At 36.4% G+C, this 22,524-nt stretch overlaps 2 protein-coding genes across 2 annotated transcripts; one reads left to right on the top strand and one right to left on the bottom strand.

Moving 5' to 3' along the window:
- Nucleotides 1–906: 906 nt before the first annotated feature.
- LOC141820226 (kinesin-like protein KIN-14O) lies at nucleotides 907–3,916 on the bottom strand. Its single transcript, XM_074707512.1, has 10 exons — nucleotides 3,637–3,916; nucleotides 3,461–3,544; nucleotides 3,245–3,394; nucleotides 3,060–3,166; nucleotides 2,779–2,969; nucleotides 2,418–2,582; nucleotides 2,104–2,328; nucleotides 1,942–1,979; nucleotides 1,744–1,871; nucleotides 907–1,625 (listed from the first exon to the last, which is right to left on the bottom strand). Exons 1-10 carry the CDS (start codon nucleotides 3,761–3,763, stop codon nucleotides 1,080–1,082), a joined length of 1,761 nt encoding a protein of 586 aa, XP_074563613.1. The 5' UTR covers nucleotides 3,764–3,916; the 3' UTR covers nucleotides 907–1,079.
- A 9,137-nt stretch (nucleotides 3,917–13,053) lies between these two features.
- On the top strand, nucleotides 13,054–21,241 carry LOC141820248 (putative serine/threonine-protein kinase At1g54610). Its single transcript, XM_074707539.1, has 7 exons — nucleotides 13,054–13,662; nucleotides 13,760–14,044; nucleotides 14,108–14,425; nucleotides 15,317–15,544; nucleotides 16,611–16,711; nucleotides 17,228–17,348; nucleotides 20,662–21,241. Exons 1-7 carry the CDS (start codon nucleotides 13,273–13,275, stop codon nucleotides 20,998–21,000), a joined length of 1,782 nt encoding a protein of 593 aa, XP_074563640.1. The 5' UTR covers nucleotides 13,054–13,272; the 3' UTR covers nucleotides 21,001–21,241.
- Nucleotides 21,242–22,524: the final 1,283 nt, after the last annotated feature.

Here is a 22,524-nt window from a genome sequence, read left to right as displayed (position 1 = left end):
TGAAAACATAACTCATTCTACAGTAGCATATATAATATGACTTAATCTAACCCCTAAAAAAATAATTAAAGCAACATTTTAGTTTATTCAATAAAAAATTCTAATTGACGTATTCTAATAAAACTTTAATTATCTCTAAAAATAAAGAGAGAGGGGGCGGCGATTCTTTAATATCTAATAAGTTTAGTTGAAGATTGAGTTCAAATGATTATTTCAATGTAGCCTGGTCTTATAATAATTCTAGTATCTCTGATGCACCTCTCCATTGATATATGGTCTTCATTATGTCAGAGGAGAATTCAGATCGCATGGTGAACATGGAAGGATGAGATTAACACCAAAGATCGATTATTGATGAAAGGGATGTATACCTTCATCGTCATTGAATTGCATGTGATTTGTGGAATAGTGCATGCAATCAAAACCCATGATCATGTATTTTAAATTTACTACTAAACAGGTTTCAACGATCAAAGGTTTCCTCAGGTAAACATCTCCAATATTTTCAGCTGTGCCAATTATGATTTTGGGCATTATGCTAACATAGAAATGAATTGATGTTTGAAAAATTATTAAGTGGATAGATAAGGTGTATTTCAGCACTGGCACACTTTGCTTAATTTGTGATAGCATTGCAAGATGCCCTAGCCAGCTTCTTTGTTTTCTGAAAAGATTATAAGTTACTTAGGGAGGACTAGTACAATTAGGGCATTGCTTGATAAGATTATTCAAGTACTAACATTGCTTGAAAAGATTAACCACTTTAATCTGTGCCATTAGAGAAGATCTAGAGGGTCATCCTCCTCATTCGAGCTCATGAGGACGACCAAATGCTAGCTAGCACCAAGCAATAAGCCCATTGGCACCCATACATATGGCAATCATTCAAACTCAAAACACCACCAAGGTATTAGTTTTCAGAACTACAAAGAACAAACAAAAAACCAACCAGTAATTGTCAATGCCTTCCCTCAGAGAGAGAGAGAGAGAGAGAGAGAGCGTTGAAAGGAAAAATGAACTCAAATCCCAATATGTCAGTTCTGTACAAAGAATGCTCGCTCTCCAACAAATTTGCTTTGCTAGAGCAGAGCAGACATCCTTCTCCTGTGCTTATGCAACGCGACCATCAAATTAGGATTAGAATTAGAAACCTTCTTGGCTCTTGACGATGTTGATCCTCTGGAATCAATGCTGTTTTGGCTCATGTTCAAGTGATCACTAGGTTTACATGCCATGTTTCTCTTCTTTGGCAACGAGGAGAAGCTCAGAGTTTGCGGTCCCAGGAAATCTGGTGGCTTCCTGGTTGATGCACTCATCGACCTCCATTTGGTCGTCGACACTGCTAGCTTCTGCCTCTGCCTGCTGCACTCGGTGGAGGACATGAAGCCAGGAGCAGCTCGAGTTTGCGATCTTTGGATTGGCTTCTCTTCTTCGACTTCGAGAATTAGAGTGCTCCTCGGTGATCCATTGTTCATGTCAGAAGGAACTTGGTGGAGCTTGGTTTTTTCTCTGATCAAGCTCTCGGTCTTCTCAATTTGGCTTCTCACCTTCTTGAGCTCGTCCTCGGCTTCTTGTATCTGCTGCTCGAGCTCGTTGATGCACTGCTCCTTTCTCTTCTTGGATTCCTGAGTTGCACCATGATTATGTAGAGTTTCATAATCATAAAAACTCTATAAATTAATTTCTAGACTAATTCCTTGCATCAAAATGTGGAATGGATTTATTGATGCAGGAGACAGTTACCTCTGAAAGCTCTCTACTGGAATCTACTGCTCTAACTCTTTTGGCAAATGTAAGAGAGCAAATAGTCTCTCCTATATCTTCCTCACTGGCACTGATATGTACTATCATCAAAGCCTTGGAACCGTCACCTGTTAAACCCAAAGCCTTGAATGTTAATCCCAAGTTATGCAACCCAATTTCATAAACAAATTCACTTACCTAATGAGTCACTCAGAATCTGAGTGAGCTTACTGTTCCTGCAAGTATGTGAGGGGAAAACAAAATCCAATCAGGTATCATGAAATCTAACATGGTGAAACAAAGGTGGTCAGATATGAGACAAAATCAAAAGTTCAACTAGTTCATTGAATGCATGCGTACCTATAAGGAATGTGATTGCGCTTCATTCTTAGTGCAGCAATAACATCACCAAGGGCTGATAAAGATAAATTGATAGAACGCCCTTCATCAAGTGTTTGTCCTTTGGCTCCTGTTTTCAGCAAACGCTCACTTCCACCGAGATCCACCAGCCAAAGCTTGCTTACTTGTTCAACAGCAGCTTTCCCGGTGTCATTACTCGACCGGCAGATGGTAATTCTAGTCAAGCTACACATACAAAGCTAAGAGAAATGACATAATTACTAACCAAAGTAAGCATTAGAAATTGGTTAACATGTACATGCCAAGTGACAGACCAATGAGATCGGCTTGAGGCATCATTAACATTTGTCCAGGATGTCGAGCGGGCGTGTTTTCCTCTTGCATACCATCGGTGGGCCTGTTTTGCGTCGCTCATTGGCACATCCATGAGTCCTTCAATCTCAATGGTGCCATTGGCACTGCTGAGGATGCTGAGGTTACTGGTGAAATTTAACAAGCAATGTGTGAAACAAAGAATGGCCATACCACAAAGAGAATGACTGAACATGGTTCTATTAAGGGTGTTTGAAGATTTAGTCATTATTAATTCTTTCAAAGCATCTGTGGTCATTGTAATACCAAATTGAAGACTGAAGACTCGAACAGAAATAGTTCTAGATTGAAGTGAATTATCACCTTTTAGGGATCAAATATGTTGATCTAGCTGAAGAATAAGGTCTATGAACAAACAGGTCTCTGAGACTTCCCATGTAAACCTCCAGCATACTCATGGACAGTCTGAACTTTGCAGATTTGTCTTGAGAAATCTGGTGAAAGAGCTCTTCGATTGCTCGAGGAACGATTCCTTGTTGCCCATTTCTTCCTTCCTACAAATCTCTCTCTTCCAACAATTAGCTTCACTGCACAAAGATCTCTACTTTTTTTTTCTTTCTTTTATTGAAATAAGATCAATCTACCATGGTGTGAGTTTTCCCAGTTCCAGTTTGGCCATATGCCAAGACGCAAACATTGTGGCCATCCAGCGCGGATCTGAGGATTGGGCGCACTTCTTGGAACACATCATCTAGGGTTCAAAAGATTAGGGTTAGCTCGATGATCTCCGTGATTAAATCTCACCCAAGAGCAAGAACAATTTAATCACCTTGCGTTGACTCCGGAGGGAAGACACGATCCACAATGCAGTCTTTGCAGGTTCCAAGTGGTCTAACAGAGATCTTGTCTGCTTCAATGGAGATGGGCAATGCCTTCTTCTCATCCCTGAGCTTCACCCTGCAGAAGACTCTGATGCTTCCTGCAAAGCAAAAAAAAGAGTCATTAATGGCGATAGCAGGGTCTCTTTTTCACCAAAAAAACTCACCTTTGATATCTAAGATTCTATTCAGCGCCTCTCGACGCTTAGCATCAAGAAACCTCTGCTTCGCTAACAACTCCTTCACCTCAGCTGCAACAATAGGAAAAAAACAAAAACTTAACTACTCCAAGCCGAGGAATGCACCATTAAAAACAAAAATAAATTTAAAAAAGTAGCATTGCCTTGCAGGGCGGAGGTCGTGGAAGCCAATAATGCTTCGTCGTCGTGCTCAGGCACAACGTTGACGTCCATGTAGACCACGGACGGCGAGGAAGTATCCAAACTGAAGTTTTCCAGCTGCAGGACCATCTCCTCCAAGTCAAGATCGAGCCGAAACAGGCGAACCTCACAGATCAAATGGGCATCAGCAAAAGGAACCCGAGAATCTACTTAATGTCTTCTGATCCACGCATCTGCTGCTGAAATCTAAGACAAAAAAGTCTTTTTTTCCCCCCACTTTTAGGTGCGAAATCTAGTCACTCTGAAATGAGTCCCAGAACAGAACCAGATCAAGGGCGGGGTTTTCCGCTTTCTCATCGAAGTAGATTTTTATAATTCCCAACAACCCTAGAGATTAGCAACGACACGGGGACAGGTGTGATCTGTGAGTGGGCACATGAAGACCAGCATCATAGAATTTCTTATACATTATTTTCTCACAATGACTTGTTTATTGGCGCAGTGCTTGAGCTCTGACTGCGTCAATGGAGTGGACAGTAGTGGGCGTGTCAGGTGGAGAAGGCCAGTCTTGGAGTTAACGGCAAAGCTTGTGGCAATGATGGACCGGTGGGTGCTCAGCGAGACGATCGACAGAGAAGAGCAGAGGCGGCTGCACTGGGAAGCCCCGCAGCTTCAGTGGGAATCAATTGGTTTCGCTGCCCACATTTCCAGAAATGTGGGCAGAGAAAGAAATGGCGTATCTAGTTAGATTGCGTTCGGTGTGCAAAATTAGAAGGAAAATAGTATAAATAATATATAACATTATTCATTTTCCATTTAATTCAAATAATTCTTTCGTCAATCTATGTCCAATGTACTAATCTACTTATTTATTTGAAATGATGACTCTTGATCAATTCATTCATGCGTTTGTGTGCTTGTTTGGTTCTATTGGTTGATCGACTCAATCAACCTATTAGTACGATCTAATAAGTCCTTTTGGCCTAACTAATCATCCTATCCTAACACTTAATGGGTTATCTAGTTCGACCAATTGATCTTTTATCTTGCTAGCCTCGATTAACTGACTAATATGATTAGTTTGTCAAATTCGATCGATCTAAGTATCCTCGCTAGCCCATTAACTCATTGAACTCGAACCAACTCGATCAACTCAAACAATATCCTACTTACCATATCTTTTACCTTTCTAGTATAATGATAATGAGATACATTATGCAACCAATGAGGTAGCTGTACATGTATTAATCATCTCATGTGGAGATGTCTCCGAATGATCATATTGACTTTTCTATTATATAAAAACATGGATTTATCTACCATAAAATCTACTGGTACCCCCATCTAAATCTTATCTTCTTAGTGAAGAAATTAAATTCTTCCTCATATTTTAGGATTTGTTGTGCCAGCTTGTCCATGTAAACTAAATTTAATTGTCGATGCATTAGAGATCTATCTCTTCCTTTCCTACCCTTACTCAAATCTAAATTTATGCTGCTGAAATCATTGCTCTAATGGCATGCAGTCTCTCTTCTAATGACTTATTAGCTCTTTAAGCGATCTCATATCTCTTGTTAACTTGGAAGAGTTTGTATAAAAGAATTAAACAAATACACCCATATCAACCTCTTTAAGCTTCATCATCGATCTCACATCTCTTGTTAACTGACAATGGAAGAGTCTGTATACAAAGAAAGTATACTAATCTAATATTCTTAACAGCTAAAAGATAAATTGCACCTTCAATCAAATTAACCTCTGAATAATTATGTGACTCTACTCCACCTGCAATATAATGACATCTTAATGTAATAAATACTCTAAGATTTGGCAACCTTAGCTTTGTTATATATCATTTTTGTTAGTTCGCACTTCTATATCCAAATCTAATGCTTTCACAATGTAAATGAAATATCTATGATAAAGTATGTGGTGAAATTTTTATCTCCTTTTTTTTTAAACAGTATAAATACGTTAAAAAAGAATTTAATATAATTCGACATGGATATATGATCATCAAGATAAGTATAAAATATATGATATAAAAATAAGACGAATCAATGTCCACATGTTGCAAAAATAAATTCTAAATAAATTAAGATTTAATGCCCTCAATTAATTGGACAATCGGGCCAACAACCATGCAATGCAACCTCAACTGTCGACTCACAAAAGGAATGATATATATCATTTTGGTGCAAGATCAAATAATGCGGTCTAAATCATGAGGTTGATTGTATTAATGGAGGAGGAATTTGGCATGATCAGAGCCCAATATCATTGTACTTGTAACCATCAATCGTCGTCTAACTTTGCTAGCAATAGATAACGAACGAGCATTTGCCTTTCTTAATATCATATCATCTACTCTTTTAAAACGTTAAAAACAATAATTAAACGAGTAATTAAGGAAATTAATTAGTGGGATCTCCTGCAAACAAAAGTAGGAATATAATTAACATATATATTTACCATGGTAAAAATGAGATGGTCCAGAGTCTCAATTATTGTACGTACTTCAGATCATATACGTGGAAGGATTCAGATAAGGACTCGATGAGTAATCATTGCCCTTTCTTTCTCTGTTTTTTTTCTGCACGATGAAATTAAACAAACATGCCATGTTTCAATTGTGTGGCTGTGGAACAGAAGAGCGGACAAGATTCCTGAGTGAAGAGAGAGAGAGAGACATCATTTGCCTTTGGCATGATTGTGCGATACCAGCCAAGCCACTAGAAACATGCTTGTGGGGTTCTGAAAGTTCAATCATCAACAACTCATTTAATGGCTGAACCATTTTCTATAATGCAGAAATGAAATAGAGTAGAAAGAAGCCAGAGAGTTTTGTTAAGCCAGTGGCTATGTAGAGATGCTTAAGAATAAAATTCCATACACAGATCGTAGGATTAGTGACAGCTGAACAATCTTATCAAGCATTAATGTCATTACTGCAAGTCCTCCATAAGTTGCTCAATAATCTTTACAAAGAAAAACAAAGGAGCTTTGAAACACAGCTTGTTAGAGCATCTTGCAATGTTATGGCAATTTTCCTCAAAGGTAATCCATAATGATCAAATCATAACTGAAAAATAGAGCTGAAAAATGGAGACTTTTAACTGAGGAATTAAGCTTCGGAGCATTGAAGCTCGGAGTAAAAGACTGCTAATAGTTCTCTGCCCCTTCTTAGCAATTCTGCAATTTGTAAATAGATGATCCTGAGTTTCTGACTGAACTACTGCAGATATCACAACTCAATGATGATAGAGGCATCACCCTTGATCTTTGGTGTTAAGTCTATTCTTCCATATTAGCCAACCATGCATGTGGTGATCTGAATTTTCCTCTGGTGAGGTGCACCTGGAAATACGAGAATTATAAGTCAAGGCTACACTAAAATTAAACAATCAGATACTTAGGAGAGTAAGATATGGTAAGAGCATATAGAGCTTCTACAGATAGGAAGTCACATCTGAATCTATAAGATTGAGGTCTCATTTACTTTTTATAATTCAAATTCAAGGTTATGCTCTTGTTGGCACATATCCTAAACGATGTTGTTAGCTAATTACATAAGAGCATATTTATATTCCATTTATCACACCATAATCATGTGAGTTTGTCATCACCTATCTTGTTGGAGGATTTTCTGTCGGAATTGGTCCAACAGGGTCTCGTCTCTTAGCTCGCCAATAAGTGCATAGCTCAAACTAGTCGAGTAAGTTCTTATCCGAGCAAAAGATGTAACAATTTGGGCACAGTTTCAGAGAGCAGCTTGGTGAAATTGAGAGGGATTTACCCTTAGATTATTATTTGCATAGAGATCAACACTTGCATAAGAGTGATTTATTATATATAGAATTCTAGGTCTTTAATTCCTAAGCCACAGAGGTCCTTATAGGTTTGGCACTCACTGCCAATTAACTATAACTCCTTTGGATTTTGCATTGTCATGAACTCTACTCCACAAGAACCTCCTCCTAATTTTAGCAATGTCCTTGATGAGCCATTTAGGTAGAACAAATAGCCTTTGGGTTGATCAGCCCCTGAGTATCTGACAGATGATCTGGAGTATAAAATTGATGGTAAGACCATTGAAACATGAAAAGCATGCAACAATCACTGTAAGCAGCTACTACTTGCTTAGATACTAACAAAAATGATGGTATAATCAACATACTGTAGGAATATAGGATTATCATCTGCAAGCCTACTCACTTAAACTCCTCTCTTTCCCCTTCTTTGTTTTACCCCAAGGGGATTAAACCAGTCATTCCATTGAGTAAAATACTTACATTGGCACTGGTAATCAGTAGCTTCTAGTTAACTTTAGGACATTCATCAAATCCTTTTCAAAATAAATTTTTGTCATAGTCACGTCCTTTTTCTTCATGGGACACTGATTCAAACTTCAGTGGCTGAGAAAAAGCAATCTGTTGTGATTCTACCTTTTCTAAAAGCAAGCTGAAAGCTGGAAATCAAGTTGTCCAAACCCCCTGCAGTCTTCTTGCTAAGACCTCGGCTAGGAGCTTGATCACGCAATTTTCTTAAATCCCTCCGCCTTTCTCTGGATAATAATTGTGAGTGAGCGTGGTTGATTCTCTCAGCTGCGATTCGCCTTTACAGAACTGCTAAAATAATAGAAGAGTATCAGATTCGATAATGTACCAAGAAGCCTTCAGAAACTCTGAATTAAATTCATCTGGCACAGGTGATTTGAGACTTAGACATGCTAAATAATGCATCTATGATTTCAGAATAAGAGAAAGGCTTCACTAAGTCATATAGCTCTTGGTGCCAATGAGAGACGAAAAAAAAGGATTTAGTTGAATGGATGAATTGACAGAAGCTCCAACCAACAACAAACTTGAAGCATATGCTAAGGCACAAGCATCTCTTCTTCTAACAATGCTACAGCCAGTAGATCGTAGTGATACACAATAGGAAAAAATATTATAAATGTTTATAATATGTATTTTTTGTTGTTGTTTAAGATATGCATTAATCTGAAACTGAGTTAAAAGTACCATTCTAGTACAATTGATTATATTGATTGGGTGAAATTAAAGACAATAAAAGTAAAACATGATCAATTCTATAAAAAAAAATTAAACATAAACTTAGCTTCTGAGTAAACTTACTCAGATATCTTCATATTTTTTTGAATACTACAATTATATAATTGTGTTTAGTTTTAATTTATCAGATAAAATACAGTTAAATGGTTAATTGACTAATTGGTAAGTTAGTAAAATTAAACATGCACACATGACTGGATGTTTTTCATTTGAGGTTCAGGGTGTGGTTAAGTTTCTCACAATAATATATATTTATAAATACTATAAACTATTATCTATTTTAAGTTGTTAATCATGTTCGTTCTTATTTGTGTAAAGGTAGTTAAAAATATATATAATATATTTTCATATTGACTATGGGTTATAGTTGGACGACTCTTCTTTTTTCTTCTTTTTCCTCCTTTGGAGTTGCGACAACGTCTGTCCTCCGGTGGATCTACCCTTGGAGTCTTACAAGTTCAAGCACGTTAGCTGGGGGTTGATATTGCCAACGTAACCCCTCCAATGGTCAAATTGGATTGATATGTGAAGCTTGCCGGCATGCGAGAGAGAGCAAAAGAGCTCAAAGAAAAAGAAGAAAAAGAATAACCCTCGTGTGAGAGAAGAAAAACCCTTCTTTTGCTTACCTTCGTGGAGGTGAAGTTTAAGGGCTTAAAAACACCAATCCCCACTTCGATCGAGAAGAGGAACTCAATCCATCGGTCATTGAGACGATTTATAAAGATGTCTTAAAGAATATCAATTCCACCTCAGCCAAGGATAGTAAGGACAGTGAAGTTTTAAGGGTCGTAGAACACCAATCTTGTCTCGACTAGGGAGAGGAACTCAATCTTTCGATTGTGAGGATGATACTTAAAGTATAGATGCCTTAAGAATATCAATTCTGTCCCAACCAAAGAGAGTAGTTCGATCCTTTGGTTACGAGATCACTAAAAAATAAATAAAGATTTATATAGTGATGAAAAAATTCATTGCAAATCTATAACAAAATTAGCAATAAAAAAAATCATCGCTAATCAATAATATAATTAGCAATAAAAATTTTCATCGCAAAATTAGTAACAAAAAAATTTTCCATCGCAAAATCGGCCCAAAAATATTGTGCTTGCAATATTTGAAGCATCATTAAAAATATTAATAACCATGACTCAATAACAATATTTGAAGCATTATCTAATTTTGATGATGCTGAATGCATCAATAAAATTTGGGGGAAACATATCATTAAATGATTTGGAGATATGAAAACCACTATTTTGAATTTCTTAGAATTTTAGAAATTCCTTTTTTATTTTGTAGTTTTTTTCTAATTCTTTGAGTTTTTTTTATATATATGTATAAGATTATTAAAAATTTCGAATTATTCTTTTATGTTTTTCAAAGTTTTGAAATTTTATTCAGATATTTTCTAAAATATTTAGCAATCTCAATAATTTTGAAGATTTAACGTGGTTCGATTTGGAAATTCATGCTTAGCTCAATTATAAGAAGAGTACTTTTCTAGTTATCAATTCATGCATGTCGATTTGATATGTGTCAGCTACTCAGCTTGAATTTTCAACAAGGTAGAAATTGTCGATTCAATTGAACAGTGCAATGATTCAATTTGATCTTTAATTCCATTCAATATTATTTTAATTTGATGAGGTTGGAAAGTCTGGTGGTTATATCCGTTGACTTAATTTGTGACTCTATTTGCAGAGTTTATAATCGATTTCTAACCCTTTTTCAAATATACACGTGGCCTCTTATATATACATACATATATACTGTAATAAACAATATATCTATCAATCATCAATTATATCGTTGCAATTTTGACCACCCCGAAAACTAATTCAAAGTTTTGAAAATAAACAAACCGCGAGGTGGAACACAAGAAAGAAATCTAACAAGCGTAAACTACACGTAGAATATCAATCTCACTCACTGAATACTTCTAAATTTGAAATGTCATATAGTTGATCAAAATTATAATGATACTGATTTTTTAAACATTTATTTGGAAGCTTCTACAAAGATATCTCTTTTAAGGATTGTTCTGCGCTCTAATATAATCTAATACAAAGATTTTTTTTATTAACAATAAAAAATAATAATATTTTTTGGAAATAAATTTCTAAAACGCGCGTGGAAATGAAAATCGACGACAGTACTTCAACTTGACTTTCATATTCCCTATAGCAAAATGGAAGAACACTGCCATGGATGTCAAAAATTTGTCAACGTACGGCATATCGATCGTAACGATGAAATTTTATATATATAAACTATATATCAATTCAACGTAGCAAGTCGTTCCAATTGCACTGCAATGAATTATATTGTTCTAGATGGCCTTCGTTGACAACATGACCTACTACTACTACTACTACTTTATTTGATTAAACAATTTCCTAGCTAGACTTGAATTAGTCAAAGTCCTCTTGCAAGTTGAATCCCATAGGTCGGTTTCTTTCAACCAAGTCGTACGTGGTTAAGTAATCTCTAGGCCTCATCTTGGGAGAGGAAGCAAGTCGACGAAACCTCTTTGTCAGAATTGAAGGATTGTTAGAAGAGTCCATGGACGGACGATATCTTTGAACGATTCAGTGGAGGCTATCAACCATGCCACGCCATGCCATGCCATGCCATTTGAAAGCAATTCTAGAGGGTTGAGTAAGTCAAGCCTGGACTTCTGTGAAAGCACTTCCATCAAATTAAACAACTTTGTTGAAAAATCCCAATTGATAGATATATAGTTAAAGTGTGGTGGCAAAGGTGGTTGGACAAATTTTAAGAAAGGCCTGAATTGGAGCATCTTGCAAAAAACAAAAGGCACCTACTTTGTCTCCTTTACATTGATATAGAGGAGGGTAGTTCTCCCTTGAAGACTACAACAATAAAATCATCCTCTATTGATCTTTTAAGTACCTTTATATGCGATTCTCTTCTTCTATGTCACCTACCAAATCTTTCATAATCAATCCACAACTCAGTTTGAATAGTGCTAGAGGGGAAGATCTTGGTGATCGATCGGCTAGTGCAATGAGTATTGTTGTTCGTATTGAGAGGAGTTTTAAAAAATATTCTCATGGAACCTCTAGTGTCCCTGGGACATATATAATTAAGTTGGTTACGACATAACAGATTTGCAGAAAAAAAAGTATCCTCTAGTTGATTGCTTAAGCATAAATGATTGAAAGTACCCTAGCCTTTTTAGTTTGGTCTCTATGATCCAATTAGCTTTCCTCAACTGTCCAATTGCCCTCAATAAGCTATTTGATTGAAGGGACTAGCTCAATCAACAAGCTAGATCAACGCACCTAAATAAGTCAATCAAGTGATTAGATTAACCCAACAAATTAATGGACTCAATTGATTAGCTTAAGTGATTAGGCCTATCAACTAATGCGAAATTAACTATCTAATTAATTGACTAATTTGATTACCAATTTACCTAACTCAACTAGGCTACCTAGCTAACTCAATCTATCTAATCCAATTAGAATGACTAGCCTGTTCAACTGAATCAATCCAATCAACTCATCTAGCCTACTCGATTTACTTAACCTCCCTAGCTCAATTAGCTAACTCAAGTTCCATCCAACTTATCTAATTGGAGCACTCCGATATAATATTCAAAGGATTAAATAAAAACAATAGTTAATTTTGAATCAAATAAAGTATTTAAGTATAATGTAGATGCATTTACTAAAATTATTTTGTTTTTGCAGTCAAACATAATTTTTTTTATGGAAATACACATAAAAAAATCATTTGCATGACTAAATGTACCATAAAATTCAAAAACCAAATTTGAAATTTCATTTTCAATAAAATATGGATGAAAAAAAAAATCATTTCACCAGTAAAAAGGTTACTTTTTTGAAATTTATTTTTTAATTTTAAAATTGGAAAATTTTAACCCTTTAAAACTTTAATTGTTTCACCACGTTATTATTTTAGATGAATTAACGATAATAATAAAATATTTAATGATAAAAGATAAAAAATTGTAGTGGTATTCGATTTTTTTATATTTAAAATGACCTTTCAAATTAGTCTTCTTTTTATTTCGATTTTATATTTTGCAGTTGGCTTATTCGGTTTTTAATGTGGTTTTAAAATCGAAAAGATTTAAGTCAAAACGAAATATTAAATTATATTTAGTTGGTGTGCACGTAAATCGCCATGTAAATTTGAAGTAAATATTTTATAAAAATGGAAATTTATTTTTGAGAATTAGGAAAGTCCAAATCTCCTTTAGTATATAAATGCAGTAAATCGGTTCAACGATATTCTCATCAATTCCATCTCTCTCCCGCATAAGCAATTCAATTCAACGTTATTCGCCTCTCTCTCTCTCTCTCTCTCTCTCCTCTCCTTCCTGCTTTCCTTCTGCCTTCTTCCTTACAGCACGCCACTTGGGCGAAACATCTCACCGCCTCAGTCCCTGTCACCGAGCTTATTTCACCAAGACTCCGTCCCCCTCGGTAGACACGGTAGCGGATCCTCGGATCGCCTCTCTCGCCGGCGCTTCGATCTGCCCGCGACCGTGGGATGGCGGCGGAAAGCTGAGCCATGGGCTGCGTCCAAGCCAAGGAGGCCTCCACTCCCCCCTCCCCGGCCTCCCTCGGCCGCCGCCGTCGGGAGAAGGAGAGGACTGCTGCGGCTGGCCCCCTTGCCTCTGGTCGCAAGTCCCAGGCCTCCCTCCCTAGGGTCGAGACCTCCATCGACGCGCCCGACGCTGTCGCCCGGCAGGAGGAGAAGGAGCAGGTAGAGAGGCCGGCTGGGGAGCGGCAGCCAAGGAGGCGCCGATCGAGGCCGGACCCTAGGCTGAGTAACCCCTCGGGGCATCTTCATGGCGAGCAGGTCGCCGCCGGTTGGCCCCCCTGGCTTGCCAAGGCCGCCGGGGAGGCCCTCCAGGGATGGACACCTCGCCGGGCTGATTCCTTTGAAAAGATCGACAAGGCAAGAGCAAAATTCCTCTGTGAACCTCTAGTCCCCTTTTTTTTTCATCTTTTATTCGTTTAATTACTAATTGTGACCATTTTCTTTGCTTGTTCAGATTGGACAAGGAACATATAGTAATGTTTACAAGGCTAGAGACACATTGACTGGCAAAATCGTGGCCTTGAAGAAGGTCCGGTTCGATATTATGGAGCCGGAGAGCGTAAAATTTATGGCGAGAGAGATTCTTATATTGAGGCATTTGGATCATCCCAATGTCGTGAAGCTGGAGGGCTTGGTGACTTCCAGGATGTCTTGTAGTTTATATTTGGTCTTTGAGTACATGGAGCATGATCTCGCTGGTCTTATTTCCAGCCCGACCATCAAGTTCACAGTGCCTCAGGTTCGATTCTAATCAAAGCGTGATCGTTCTTGTAGTTCATGTTTGAATTTTGGCTTTGCGCAGGTGAAGTGCTATATGCATCAGCTGTTGTCTGGATTGGAGCATTGTCACAACAATGGTGTGCTGCACCGTGACATTAAGGGTTCAAATCTCCTACTCGACAACGAAGGGTTACTCAAGATTGCGGACTTTGGTTTGGCTACTTTCTTTGATCCTGATCGCAAGCATCCTATGACAAGCAGGGTAGTTACTCTTTGGTACCGTCCTCCTGAGCTGCTCCTTGGAGCCACTGATTATGCTGCTGGCGTAGACTTATGGAGTGCTGGATGTATATTAGCAGAATTGCTGGCAGGGAAGCCTATTATGCCTGGGAGGACTGAGGTACGTTTTGGCACTTTGAACGCGTACCCAATGATGCTCATTAGTCTTGTGTGGTTCTCTATATTACTTAAGGAGATTGTTCTTTGATTGTTGTATCTGTAAAAAAAATCCTATAAATTGTCGAAGAACATAAACTATTCGTTGTTCAGTAAAGTATTATTTATGAATAAAAGGATTCTTATGCTGAAGGGGAGCCTTGGCGCGATAGTAAAGTTGTTTCCATATGACCTTGAGGTCACGGGTTCGAGTCGCAAAAACAACCTCGTAGTCATAGTCACTCAGTTCCAGTGGCACCTAAATTTGTAAACTTTGTAAGAACACTCATACAATCAAAGAGGATTAACATTGTTCTTACTGTATCCACAAGAAAGAAATCTTATAACAAGCAAGAACAAAAGGTCACTTTGATCACTCAACCATAGAAGAAAAATGGAGATCCAATCAGTATTAACATGTTGGATTAGGTTGAAGTTGCAATTATTTATTGCTAGATAGTTCAGGATCACTTTAAGACAGTAATGAGGGCTACAATTTATGACAGTAGATGCCTCTAGTATCAATGTAAGCTATTTGTATGTCCAAAATGTAGGAGTTTTGAGTTGTACATAAATGACTTACCAAAACACAGCTGCAATGAAATAAAATACTGCTTCTGGAAGCAGAGTGCATGAGTCGATTAGCTTCATGGTATGGTGGGTAACTTTTTTGAATTAATAAGAAACCAGTTTGTAAAGTGTTTGGGTGTGGAAATTCATGTTCATATTTCAACCTCGAATTTGCTTGTGTTTGATGCATCCGTGACAAGTCAAATTTTGGTTTGTTTATCCTTAGGAGTTAATTTTAGCATAAAGATTGTTGTAAGTCTTCTCTAAGATCAAATATGATCATCAGGTTGAACAGTTGCACAAAATTTTCAAACTATGCGGCTCTCCTTCAGAAGAATATTGGAAGAAGTCAAAACTACCACATGCTACAATATTTAAACCTCAGCAACCTTATAAATGTTGCATTAGAGAATCATTTAAAGACTTCCCTCAATCAGCTTTGCTGTTGGTTGAAACTCTTCTTGGAATAGATCCAGCTGAACGTCAAACTGCTACAGCTGCTTTAAATAGTGAGGTAACATCTTTTATTTTTAATTAGCTTTTCTCTTATCACATAAGCTTTGAGCTATGCATTCTGTATGGCTTCATAAGTACATGAATTTTTTGTTCTTGATTACTTTGAGCACATTGCACAATCTTTAGTTGCAATCAAATAATGACTATTTATGTCATGTAGTTTTAAAACTTGATCTTTTGGCTTAGATTTTTGCATCATTGAAATAATGCAGCATGAACAGTTTTAACATCAATTGGTTTGTGTAAATGTTACCATGTTGATTAGTTTACATTAGAAGTGTGGTAAATGAAGCCTTTACTTGATGAGTTTTTGATATGAATGTAAAGTAGAAATGGAAAATCAACATAGAAGTACTAATACTTCAAAGCTTTGAACATAGAAGTGCTAATACTTCGAGCTTTGAACATAGAAGAACTAATACTTCAGGCGTTGGCTTAGTCTGATGATATAGAAAGTCTGGCTGTATTCTTGATGAAACATCAATTTGATGAATTTAGGTGCTTTAACAGCTAAGCATCTAATATGCCCTTTGTTTAGTGTTTCTTGGTTTAGGAATAGGAGTCACTGTTTGTAACTGATAGAGATTGAAGCTGGTTTTATTATTATTATTATTATTATTTAGGAAAAAGTGCAATCCTTGTTGATCAGGGTTAGCATTTGCAACTTGTATATGTTTTTGACATATGTGCTATAACTCTGTAAATTGATGAAAGGCCAGTGTAGTTGTGCTTTCTAGAACTTTTTTCTTCTTTTTTTTTTTTTTGCATCTAATAATAGAACATCCTGATTAGCATCAAACAGTTGGTAATGCAAAGTTTCTTTCTATCTTGATTAATTTCTCTGAAATTTTGAAATGAAAGAACTTACATTTGCTAGGATTTCAGTTGTGAAGGATCAAATTGCCAAATCTAAACAGGGATTGGGACCCGATATTCAGTTTGTTGGGGCCAATGCATCCCATTATATCTGTTCAGAATACTACACTTATGTTTCTCTGCACAACTAAAAATTCTATTGTACATTGATTGTCTGTCACTGACTGACCTCTTCTACTTGCTTTTAGTTTTTTAATACAGAACCGTATGCTTGTGATCCTTCGAGCCTTCCAAAATATCCTCCAAGCAAGGAGATGGATGCCAAAATGAGAGATGAAGAAGCCAGAAGGTATTTGATTGACCCAGACCATCATGTTCGTGGGTTACAGCATTTTAACACAATGCATCAACCTGTCTTTAAATTATCTAATTACATCTTCATACAACATCTCACTGTATTCTGTTACAAGGAAATGAAGGAGGTCTATGTTTGTTGTGTCTGTATTATTTTGTTTGCATGGGTTGTAAGAGCAGAATGAAGGTTCTTTGATACAAAATTAGCCTAAGTTATTAAATAACAAGTGAGATTGCTCTAGGATGATTCATAAAAGTTAATGGCACCTAATTTTTTTTTTCATCATTTAGTGATGAGTTATACAGTTTGAACACAAATTTTATTTGCTAAATGATTCTCTTATCCTTCAGTTGTTTTCTAAATGATTCTCTTATCCTTCAGTTGTTTTTTGTGAATATGCCTAGGAATGCATATAACACACATCCATCAATTTCTATCATAAGTGTTTCCAATATATTGAAAAATAATTCCTCCATATATTTTTTGTTGTAATTGAATCTACTAATGCAGGTTGAGGGCTGCTGGTGGAAAGGCCCAAGCCAATGGATCACAAAAGATACGCACACGTGATCGAGCTCCTAGAGCAGTTCCTGCTCCAGAAGCTAATGCTGAACTCCAAGCAAATATTGATGTATGTCAAAAGCCTAATAGTTCTACTCTGTTTACTGTTTATTATTATTCTCTTGAGTTTTAGCATGTCATTTCAATCATTGTTTGTGTTACCCAAGATAGTTTCCATACTCTTACACTTTTCAAGCAAAAGCATGAAATAATGAGTTGAGCATAAATAATGAGTTGAGCAGGGTATAGCATAGGCATTCTCTAGACTTTAAGTTGGCATGGCTGAGCTGGTGGACTCTTTGTCCAATACGAGATCCTGGACGACAAGCCAAGTAGATCACCAAAACTTTAGAACTTGCACACTTAATGTTGAATCTTTAGCTTGATTTTGTAATGGTTCTCAACAATGGATTTGTCACAATATTGAGAAGTAAAAATATTTTTTACTTAAGTTTAGCTACTTGGTATATTTACGTAAATATCCTTTTTATACTAAGGCCAATCTCACCCTGGAGCCACAGCAGAAAAATTAGTCTTAGCAGCAAGTGATTGGTTAGAAGTTCCATGATGGAGACCTTAGCTTGATATTGGTTTGAGACATTTATAGATGAATTAAATGGAAGTCATGGTAACATGCTCTGAATAATGTATATAAATTGATGCCATCGACCCTCTACTTATAGTGTAATTTTTTACATTGCAAGTCCCTTGTTACATACTACTGCATTGTTGTGTTGTGGGCACACATAAACAGACTCTCCTATTTAGTTATCTATAATATACTTCTTAGTTCTAGTGAAATCTAGCAATCTCACGCAAAGAACAAAATTCGGAATATTGTTATGAGAAAAATATTGACATGAGGAGATTGGTACCCTTTTTAAGACTTGATCAAACTTGGAAGAGACCCCCAGTTTACTAACTAGTAAATCAGAAACTACCTTAACTAAACAAAGAATCTATTGAATTAAACTTGTTTAAAATCTAAAATGTTTAAACATTAAAATTTTAATTTGCATTATTTTTCTTCACTAAGAGGTTGACTCTAGGTAAATTGTCTGTAACTTCAATTAGAATGTCCTTTTCACTGAGCTTTCTGAGTCTGACCTTCAAGAAGCATAATTTTTCCAGATATTCTTCTTTAATGACCCTTCTAATGATGAGGAATAATTGCATTTTAATTTTTCTTCTTTTCTTTAAGGAATTAAGTTTTCACTTTATTCTCAACTTAATTTTTCTTATGTTCCTCAAGGAATTAAGTCTTGACTTTACTTTGCCATTCTCAATGATTAAGAAAATAATGAAACTGATGACATGGAGAAAGTGATGTTGCACATCCATAATAGCCATAGTGCTGCTGGTGGATTCATTGTGACCAACAGACAGCAGATGGGTGAGATTGTTGATGGTGTGAGGTGAAGATAAAGCTAAAGTTGAGTGCTTGCAGGAGGTTCCTGTGCAGATCTAAGATAGCAAGTCATGGAGGGAGTATCCATCCCCATAGACTAGGTCTAAGCAGAGAGATGTTGAAATAGGCTTGAAGAGGAGGGATTTGGTGGGGGGAAATAGTACATAGGTGAGCAAACTTGGTGTTTCTCCAAAATTGGGTAATAGATCTGGTCTGTTGTGGCTTCTTCTGCATGGTTGAGGTTTGTATGTGGCACAATTATAAATTAGGCAGAAGAGGCTGTGTATGAGAAACGAAAAAGGAACACTTGAGCACTTTTGGCTAGTGGACACCTTCACTCAAGTAGTGGGCAACATGAATCAGACATGAGGTTTCCTATTCGCACATCAAGCAGGAAAGGAAATCCTATGCAGGAGCAAGTGGTAGGAAGCAGGAAAAACAGATCATTGGCTGCTACAAATGTGCTGGTGTTGGTGTTGTAGAACAAGAAGGACTTGCTGTGGGTCTACTTTGCAAGCCTGCAAAAGGTATGCTTGCTCTAGGTTTTATAGGAGGCCAAGAGAATTTCCTTAGAGAAGAGGGGTTGATTCCATTGAGTTCTTCAGGAGATGGAGATGGTGGCACATAGGGAGGGTGTCACTTCAGTGGATTGTGCAGGTAGGATCAGGAAAGCAACATTCAAAGAAAGGCAAGTCTGGCTGTGTTGGTTGGATGATGAGGATTATGGGAAAAAGGGAGCTAGGCGCACAAGGAACTTGATGATTATTGCGGTAGAGAGATTGTATGAGCTGGATCCTTGCATGAGTGTGTGACAATGAAGACGGGCAGGATGCAGAAGTCATGGTGAGGGTAGAACCAGTAGGAATCTGGGCACCAAAGGTAGGAGAGAGAATAAAAGAGGATATTAAGGTGAATCATGGTTTAGGTCTGATACTAGCACCAAAATGGAACAATCTCACGTAGAAATAAACTCATAAAGAAGAATATTTTTATGCAAAAGATGATTAACATGTGGGATTGATGTGATTTTAAAATTTTCAATCCAAACAAAATTTAAAATAAATTAAAATATTCTGAGAAAAAAACAATACTAAAAGGCACTCAATTAAAGTTGTAATAAGTTGATATTGTCTAAACAAGATAGTTACCTAATTAAAATTTCCTTGATAAACTTTTCTGCTAAATTTTTTCAAACTAATTTTGTAAAAAATTAAATTCCTTATTTGTGTTACGTCTTAAGGTAAAAAGAGAAGCCAGAAATGAAAACAACCATCTTGCCTGAGTTGTTTTTTGAGCATTGAAACAATGGTTATGCACAGTTGCATGTGAAAGTAGTGGCAGCCAGTCATCCTCTAACAAGTTGAGCAATTAGGTTTGAAATAAAATAAAAGTAGGTGTGGTTAGAACCTACCTGTTAAGGCTGCAATGGAGAAAGTCACTTCCTTACTAAATATCCCTTTCTCCTGGAGCTATACATGGTGAATGGAATCTTCTTTTAGCAGAAATGGAAAAGTCAGAGTAGACCAGGTTGTCATAATCAGTTCAATGTTATATGTTTGGGTCCAGTTTCTTTGGCCATCTACCATGTTGTTACAGAGCATTGCTTGATGCTGATTTATTAGTCCTTATCATGAGAAAGTGCTCATTAGATGCCTTCTCTGTTGCTAATTGTCTTGTATTTGTTTCCCCAATTTGCCCAGTTGTATTCTGAAATTTGGCATCTCATGTTATGGGGTTAGTATACATTATTGGCATTGAGTAGATTTTCTTTCATTACATCAACGATGCAAATTGGTATGAAATTAGTTAAAACTTCGTATTAATATTATCTGCAGTTTAGCTTTCTAAAAAGGTGAATAATTCATCAAATCAAACGGTTATTGCCATTTTGTCCCAGTTCTCTAGTGGTGATTCATATGACTACATTCTTGTAAGGATTGGATCTAAACCTCACAGCTACTTTTGGTATTAACAGAAAATGCGTCTTCTTACTCAAGCAAATGCGAAGAGCAAGAGCGAAAAATTCCCTCCTCCACACCAGGACGGTGCTCTTGGATATCCATTGGACCCTTCCCATAATGTGGATGCTTCGTTTGATAATTCAGATGCTTCATTCAGCACAATATTTCCCTACCAAAAGGGACCAACAACTGCATGGTCAGGACCATTAGGCGATCCTGCTGCTGGAGGCCTACTAAAGAGAAAGAAGCAACTGGCTGCGAGTGTGCGCAACTCTGTTCAATCAAAACAGTTTGATACAGTTCATTCTACCAGGGATGATCACAAAGATAAGGGAAGAGTGCGAGTCCGATAAATCGCTAGCCGGTTCAAATTGCATTTGCCCCACTATATCACTATGTTGAGCATTTGTGAGAATCTGCCACCATAGTAGCCTTTTTTTTTAAATCAATTTTCTGTTATGAATATAAAATTTTCATAGTTAGCCGCCTGTTATAGTGTTTGAGAAGAAGCATCATTACAGTATATCTATGTTTTTTTTTGCCCTTTTCCAATTATGCCAGAACTAGATGCCAAGTTTGGTAATTTTGATACGACATGGATGTGTAGTTGTCTTAATTTGTTAGATTACATTGCAAAAACTAGTCTTTGATGTGGTAACAAGGGCTAGTTGTTACAATAAGAGCATGATTATCCTTTTGTTAAAACTATCATATATAAAATCCTAAATCTTTCTTATTTAATTATTAAATTAATCAATAAATATACTAAAGCCTACTTGAATCTAAAACTCTAATTTCCTGTTGGGTCAGTCAAATTAGATCACCATTATTTTTTTAACCTCTTCAATGTTCTCTCAGCAACCTTGTGATTTAGGAGAGAATAGAAAATGGCTATCTGTTTATTATCTGTTGGTATTTTTTTTTATTTTAACTCAAATACCTTAAAGGTCAGATATTCAAAATCTTAGTTGATCATTTTAATTCTGATAGCTTATAATATATAATTATTTTACATATAAATAGACCCGATCATTATTCAAAATCGATGGTTATTCAAAAGCGATGGTTTAGATTCGATTGTTCGGTTCGACGATTTCAAGAATGTTGACCTTTAACCTTTAAAGATGATTATGATTCAAAACATCCGATTACGATTCGTCTCACAGTTCATAATGGTTCAAGATTTTTTTTTAGATGCAACTTTCATACGACTAAGTAGAAGAATTTAATATCAAAGAAACTAACACTATATGAAAGTAAGTAATAACGTCACTTCCTAATGTAAGAGTAAAAGATAAGAGAACTATGTAGGTTTTGATTTTCTTATATTGTAAGGGATACATATACAATTTAAACAAGTGCAAATCTTATTTTTTGCGATGTTATGCATGATTATTTTATTTGGCAAGCTTGGAATCAATGTAATTTTGAGGGTAATGTATCAAGTGTTAATAGGATGTTCTAAGGCCTAACTCATGAGTTTCAATGTTTGAACTCCGGGATGTATATTCTCTTATTAATTCTGTAATATATTTACATTCTTAAAAAAGAAAATTATACTTGCATCCACAAAACTTATGGCATATACAATATCAAATTCATCTCAAATCATCGATCAAATTCATCTCAAAGAAAACGAGATGAATTTGCTTAAATTTGTAAATTATATTATTTAAATCTTTTGACATAAAGTTTCCTAGTACCACCAAATAAATTATCACATCAATATCATCATTGCGGAATGTGGCTAGATATTGATCTGATGTAACTTAAGATTAAAATAAGCTACCAATGTCATTATGGTCTTGAAAAAGTCCTTCAAAGAAACAAGTGAGAAAATATTTTTATAGTCGATGTCTTCTTTCCATGTAAAACCT

Source organism: Curcuma longa, unplaced genomic scaffold (genome assembly GCF_044706935.1).
Source record: "Curcuma longa cultivar G26 ecotype Majalengka, Jawa Barat unplaced genomic scaffold, ITB_CL_G26_1.1 utg2798_np1212_758248_RagTag, whole genome shotgun sequence".
In the NCBI taxonomy this organism is placed as follows: domain Eukaryota; kingdom Viridiplantae; phylum Streptophyta; class Magnoliopsida; order Zingiberales; family Zingiberaceae; genus Curcuma; species Curcuma longa.
Note: the sequence above shows the minus strand (reverse complement) of the source record. Positions and strands in the feature narration are given on the sequence as shown.